Below are 7,500 nucleotides of genomic sequence, written 5' to 3'. Positions count from 1 at the left end.
TTCTGCGTCGAGTGTACGCCGTAGTGTACGCCGTAGGCTACGCGCGTAGCCGACGCCGTCGTGAGCATTTATACTTCTGCGCTGTTGTCTGCGTCAATGTGCAATTCCACATGCAGACGCTATGAGGCAGTGTCCTCGGGCATGTTGGTGTAATCAAGACAACAGCCGAAGAAGAAGCAGCTTGATGTGTAGAATCTGTACATTATGTCGGAATATCAGCAGCAGTGAGAGAGCGGCTTTTCTTGCAGCTTGAGTTGTTGTATCTAATACAAATTAAGCATCTCTAGTTGATTAGTAAAGTTAAATAAGGCGATCTGGCGCTGGAATGCATTTGTGAAACCATGCGGAGCTCGTGGCCGCTGTTTTCAGCAGCGGTGGCTCAGCAAGCGATTGTTGTTGCGGAGACTTCATTCACGAAATATACCCTAATGTGTCCCTGTTCTTGATATACAATTACTGATTAACATCTTTGGTTTTAATGAGAAAATAAATAAACTATATTCAGCGGATCTATGTATTTATTTACTACGATAAAGAATCGCTGGACTGCAAAATAGTGTGTTATAGCAGACGTAAGGAACTTTCATCCAATTTCTGGACACACACACACACACACTCCTATCGCAGATTTTTTATTTATTTATTGACCTGAGGGAAGGGTTCTGGCAGATCAATCACAGCGCTTGCGGTCCGCGTAGAATTGACGCGTTGTTACATTTTTGGAGAGGTGCGCGTCAGGCTACGGCGTAGGGTACGGCGTATCCAACGCGTCTATGCGTAGGGTATGCCGTACCCTCTGCGTGCACTCGACGCAGAAGTATAAATTGGGTAGGTTTAGGGGGAAGGGGCAGTGTGTGTGTGTGTGATGGGTAGGTTTAGGGGCAGGGGCAGTGTGTGTGTGTGTGTGTGTGTGTGTGTGTGTGATGGGTAGGTTTAAGGGCAGGGGGCAGTGTGTGTGTGTGTGTGTGTGTGTGTGTGTGTGTGTGTGTGTGTGTGTGTGTGTGTGTGTGTGTGTGATGGGTAGGTTTAGGGGCAGGGGCAGTGTGTGTGTGTGTGTGTGTGTGATGGGTAGGTTTAGGGGCAAGGGCAGTGTGTGTGTGTGTGTGTGTGTGTGTGTGTGTGTGATGGGTAGGTTTAGGGGCAGGGGCAGTGTTTGTGTGTGTGTGTGTGTGTGTGTGTGTGTGTGTGGGCATGTTTTCGTGAAATATCAGGACACAAATGTGTATAATGACATGGGTATGACATAGGTATTACAAAAAGAGGGTGAAATATGAGGACGTTCCCCATGTCCTCACTTTTCAAAATGCTTATAAATCACACAGAATGAGGTTTTTTTCACAGAAAGTGAACTGCACAGTCTCCTGTGAGGGCTAGGTTTAGGGGCAGGTGGCAGTGTTTTTGTGTGTGTGTGTGTGTGTGTGTGTGATGGGTAGGTTTAGGGGCAGGGGCAGTGTAAGGGGATAGAAAATACGGTTTGTACGGTATAGAAACCATTACGCCTATGGAATGTCCTCACATTTCACAAAAACAAACATGTGTGTGTGTGTGTGTGTGTGTGTGTGTGTGTGTGTGTGAGTGAGTGTGTGTATTTTAGAGTAAATATTTATTAGTAAATATTTTCTGATTTCTCCATACTTTCTCAGAACAATGCTGATGCTCTGTTTATTAGCAGTTCCTGCTGCTGATCATCTCGTGTCATGTGATTAAACTGCTCAAACTGTGGCGGCCCCTGCTGGGACACAGCGGTAATGCAGGGGGCGTGGCCTAGGAGAAATCAATCAAATCAAATAAATTCTGTTCTGATTTTTTTCTCATAATGTAAGTTTGAAATGTATCAAAACTATTGTCTTTTTGTATTTTATCGAGGTAAGATGTCCTGTTTATTTCTAAGCTTTTGCTGATTTTTTGCTGAAGTTTGGGAATAGATGATTCCTCAGATCATGTTGAGGGAAGGTGTGCTGTAATATTGGCTCATGCTGTCCTGCATGTGTGCTGCTTCCCGGCCCTCTCAACAGGATTTGACTTGCACAGATTCCGTGTCAAAGGTCAGGCTCATTGTGTGGTTAATATCTGCAGGCTATTGTGCGGCAGAGATGCTGTTGTCCAGGGTGGTTTTGGGGTTTAATGTTTGAGGAGTCTCATGTTTCTGTGGAGTATGTGCTGCTTTCCCAAACCCAGCCTCAGTATTTTGGTCCCTCCGGGATTCAAGACCTGGAGATAAACATGCAGTTGTTTAATGACTGCAAAGCTGATTTCTTAGTGGAAATGAACTCAAAAATTGAGATTCATAATTGATAATTAAACTTTTTTTTAAGCATATCTGACCTGCTTATATTAGTTGCATTTTCCATTTCTTTTATACAGTTTCGTTATGTATATATATATATATATATATATATATATATATATATATATATATATATATATATATATATAGAGAGAGAGAGAGAGAGAGAGAGAGAATATTGTATAATATGTTAATATATTATATTTATATATATATTTATATATATATATATATATATATATATAAATTGTTGTATAATATTCTTTATATGTTTTTTATTTATATATATAAAGACTTATACAATATATTTTATTTATATATTTTGTAAGTATGTACGTGTTTTTTTAGAGAGAGAGAGAATACTGTATGTAAAATATGTGAAAATAAATATATAAATTGTTGTATAATTCTCTTTATATATATTTTATATATATATATATATATATATATATATATATATATATATATATATATATATATAAAGACTATACAATATATTTTATTTATTTATTTACATATTTTTACAATATTATCTCTCTCTCTCTCTATACATATATATATATATATATATATATATATATATATATATATATATATATATATATATATATATATATATATATATATATATATATATATATATATATATATATATATATATATATATATATATATATTTATATGTATAATATAATAAGTAAATAAATACACAAATAAAATATATTGTAAAATATTTATATATATATATATATATATATATATATAGGATGACAAAAGAGTATATAAAATAGGTGAAAATAAATTTATAAATTGTTGTATAATTCTCTTTATATATATATATAAAGACTATACAATATATTTTATTTATTTATTTACATATTATATTATATATTTATAAATCTTATATATATTTACACATATTACACACACATATATATGTGAAAAATGCTGTATAATATTCTTTATATATTTTGTTTTAATATGTTATTTTATATATGTTTTTACACGCACATGTATGTACATGTGTTTTATTTATTATTTTCACTTTATTCGTTTATTTGCTCTGAGTCTTGCTCTTGTTTGTGGACTCCCGCACGTCTTGCTTTCCGTAAGATTGTAAGTGTTTTTTGTGTGTCATTCCTCCCATCCAAATAGTTTCTTTATCTCCCTCTGAATGTTGATGGCCTGAAGAAAGAGGCCTGGCTTGTGTGCCTGACCTCTGACCCCAGATTCCTGAGGAGTTTTATCTGTGTGTGAACCTTGACCTCTCACTGGCTCCACGGAGCCTCTTCAGAGTTGTGGGTCTCAATGACACACACTCATTACCTAACCGTCCAATCACGGCAGGGCTGCTGTATTTGGCTCCGCCCCCTTAAGCCCTGCTCTAAAGATTCGTATCTCAGTGCCAGTGATGTGACTGATAGAGATCCATTCACCACAACACTCCAGTCTCTCCAGCTTTAGAGACACATCATCTAATGCTGTCTCAGATCCATATCTAGGCCTTTAGCCCTTAATCTGATCAGAGTTTATCAGTGATCATTGTTTTCTCTCTTTAATTGGCCAGCTGACATGACACAACTAATCTGCATTTCTCTTGATTGATGATTATGAATTCAGTTTTCCTGACCTCACATTAATTAAAGGAACTCAGTGAAAAATAGTTTTCATTAATTAAAATAAAGCTACAATAAAAATATAAGTATTAGATGAAAAATGTCACTTAAAACGAACTGAAATAAAGCTACAATAATATAAATAAATAATAAATGTAAAACATAAATAAATATCAATATTAGATGAAATATTTAACTTAAAAAACATAACAAATAAACCCAAGCTCTAATATTACTAAAATAAACTGAAATAAAAAATAATTATATATATATATAAAGAAACAAAAAAATGATAAAACATAACAAACCTAATAAAGTGTAAACTAAAAAGTGTAACACTAAAAATTTCAAAACATTAATAAATAATAATAATATTAACTGAAATATATGTAAAATAATGTAATAATTTAATTAATTAATTAATTAATATATATATAACCTACTAAAACTTAAACTAAAATTATACTGAAAATATACATTTCAAAATATGAATAAATAATAATAATATAAACTGAAATTAAAATAATTAAATTATAAATATAAAGAGAGAGAGAGAAAGAAAGAAAGAACTAATAGACTAATACAAATTACAAAACATAACAAACCTACTAAAACTGAAACTTAAGATTATACTGAAAATATAAAAATAAAAGCTATTTCAAAATATTAATACATAATAATAATATAAACTGAAATAAAAAATAATTACAATGAAATATAGATATATATGAAATAATAACAAATATATCTCAATCTATATCTTCATCTATATATAGCTATTTCAAAATATTAATAAACACTATAATAGTTTATTTATAACACTAATGATTTTTGTCACTACAGGACAGTTTATATGAATTGCACAAAAGCGAAACAATTCAATAATAGTGAAAAACTTCACAGAATCACTCATATTCACTATTCATGTACTCTATTACTGTAAATGTGCGTTTGAACCGTATCATGTTGTTGGTTTAGTTGTAATCCCTGAGGATATGAAGCTCAGAACAGGATCCGTCGTGTGAGAGTTGTGTTGTGTAGCGCCACCATGTGACCAAAGGCAAAACTACAGGACAGTGTGGAAACTGCAGCATGCCACACTTAAAGCATTAATTATATATAAACATAAATACAATCAAAATAGAAAATAATATATGCTAGTTTTGTGCATATTGTGAGTCTGATAAAGCAAAATTATGCATATACATACACACATACATACACACAGACACACTTATACACATACTCTCACACACACTCTCACACTCACTCACACACACATTCACACACTTTTACACATACACTTACACTCTCACACACACTTATACGCATAAACTCTCACACATTCTCAACACACACACACACACACACACACACACACACACACACACACACACACACACACACACACACACACACACACACACACACACACACACACACACACACACACACACACTCAAACGCACACACACACACACACACACTCACATACACTTATACACATACACTCACAGTCACACTCTCACACACTCTCAAACACTCGCAAACACACACACACACACACACACACACACACACACACACACACACACACACACACACACACACACACACACACACACACACACACACACACTCACTCACTCACACACACATTCACACACTTTTACACATACACTTACACTCTCACACACACTTATACGCATAAACTCTCACACATTCTCAAACACACACACACACACACACACACACACACTCAAACGCACGCACACACACACACACACACACACACACACACACACACACTCACACACACTTATACACATACACTCACACTCTCACACACTCTCAAACACTCTCGCAACACACACACACACACACACACACACACACACACACACACACACACACACACACACACACACACACACACACACACACACACACACACACACACACACACACACACACACTTATACACATACACTCACACTCTCACACTCTCTCAAACACTCTCTCACACACACACACACACACACACACACACACACACACACACACACACACACACACACACACACACACACACACACACACACACACACACTCTCTCTCTCACACAAACACTCTCAAACACTCACAAACACTAACACACTTATACACTCACACACACACACACACACACACACATTTTTTACGTGGCCGAGCTCATGAAAAACCTGCAAATGTTAAATTATATAGTTCTCTATAGTTGACTATAAATGGCTGTTTGTGAGTGCAATATATATATATATATATCTATATATATAATAATTGATATCCTGTCTAATAAATGCTTTACTTGGACAGTTACGTCTAGGTTTTGCTTTACTGTGAGTCTTGAATGTCATTTGAATATGTTAGCGGTTTCTGGTCATTTTTCTGCCAGTGCGGGGTCTCTTTATGACCCGTTATGCTCATGTGACTGACCTCTCTGTGTCTGTGTGTGTTTCCCATGGCCTTCGGGTCTTTGGGTTAACCTCTGGCCTGGCTGTGAATGGGATGCGAGCGCGAGTCAGTGGTCAGTCAGTGGTCAGTCAGTGGGGGGGTGCGGGCAGATGGATGGGCCGAGCGGGGGATGGACACTCGTCTTTTGTATCGAGGATCGACCGCAAACTCACAGACCAGCACCTCCAGCTCAGGGCATCTGCTGCTGATTAGACACACGTGCACACGCGCTAAACACACGGCAGCGCTATCTAACACACACACACACACACGCTTCAGCTGACATGTTGCAGAGGTCATACATCTGCTGTTACACACGTGCAGCTGAGAGATCACTCTCTTATAACACATTCATACAGGAGTCTGGATTCTGATATGGCTCCTAATGTATTATATACATATATCACATTATTATTCATTGTTCTGGTTGATTTGATGCCTATTTTAAATGCAGCAGAAACAGATTTTAAACTTGAACTCTCTGTATTACAGACCCCAGGAAGAAGTACCACGTCAAACTCCTGGCCTTTAGCTTCATGGGTGACGGGTACCAGGCGGACCAGACCATCAGCACGCCGGGATGTGTTTGTGAGTTCAGCGACTGACACACACATTCATGCCATACAAACATTACTCAAAAAGTGATATAGGTTTAAGATTCATTTAGCTTTATTTGTAGTACGGGATTATTGTAACCCTTTACATTAAAGTTCCATTCGTTAACATGAACTAACATTTAACATTACTCCTAAAACATTTATTAATCTTAGTTCATGTTATTTTCAACATTTACTGGTACATTATTAAAATTAAAAGTATTATTAATATTTTTTTAATGGGCCTGAGCTAACATGAATTAACAATGAACTAACAAATATTAATAAATAATGTAACACACACACACACACACACACACACACTTATACACATACACTCACGCACAATCTCACACACATTCACACACTTATACACACTTGTACACATACACTCACACATTCTCAAACACTCTCACACACACATTCATACACTCACACACACACACACACACACACACACACACACACACACACACACACACACACACACACACACACACACACACACACA

At 36.0% G+C, this 7,500-nt stretch overlaps 2 protein-coding genes across 2 annotated transcripts in view; both read left to right on the top strand.

Moving 5' to 3' along the window:
• Positions 1-7,500, top strand: part of ss18l2 (ss18, like 2) — a 692,656-nt gene that overhangs the window by 387,203 nt on the left and 297,953 nt on the right. The gene's annotated exons all lie outside the window — the stretch shown is intronic.
• Positions 1-7,500, top strand: part of prtga (protogenin homolog a (Gallus gallus)) — a gene marked incomplete at both ends in the record, with an annotated part of 66,945 nt that overhangs the window by 46,386 nt on the left and 13,059 nt on the right. Inside the window, one exon of the mRNA XM_079826176.1 lies at positions 6,886-6,981. Coding sequence (XP_079682302.1) covers positions 6,886-6,981 — 96 coding nt within the window. The remainder of the gene's footprint in view (positions 1-6,885; positions 6,982-7,500) is intronic.

This window comes from Gobio gobio (assembly GCF_949357685.1).
Source record: "Gobio gobio genome assembly, chromosome: 9".
In the NCBI taxonomy this organism is placed as follows: Eukaryota; Metazoa; Chordata; class Actinopteri; order Cypriniformes; family Gobionidae; genus Gobio; species Gobio gobio.
Note: the sequence above shows the minus strand (reverse complement) of the source record. Positions and strands in the feature narration are given on the sequence as shown.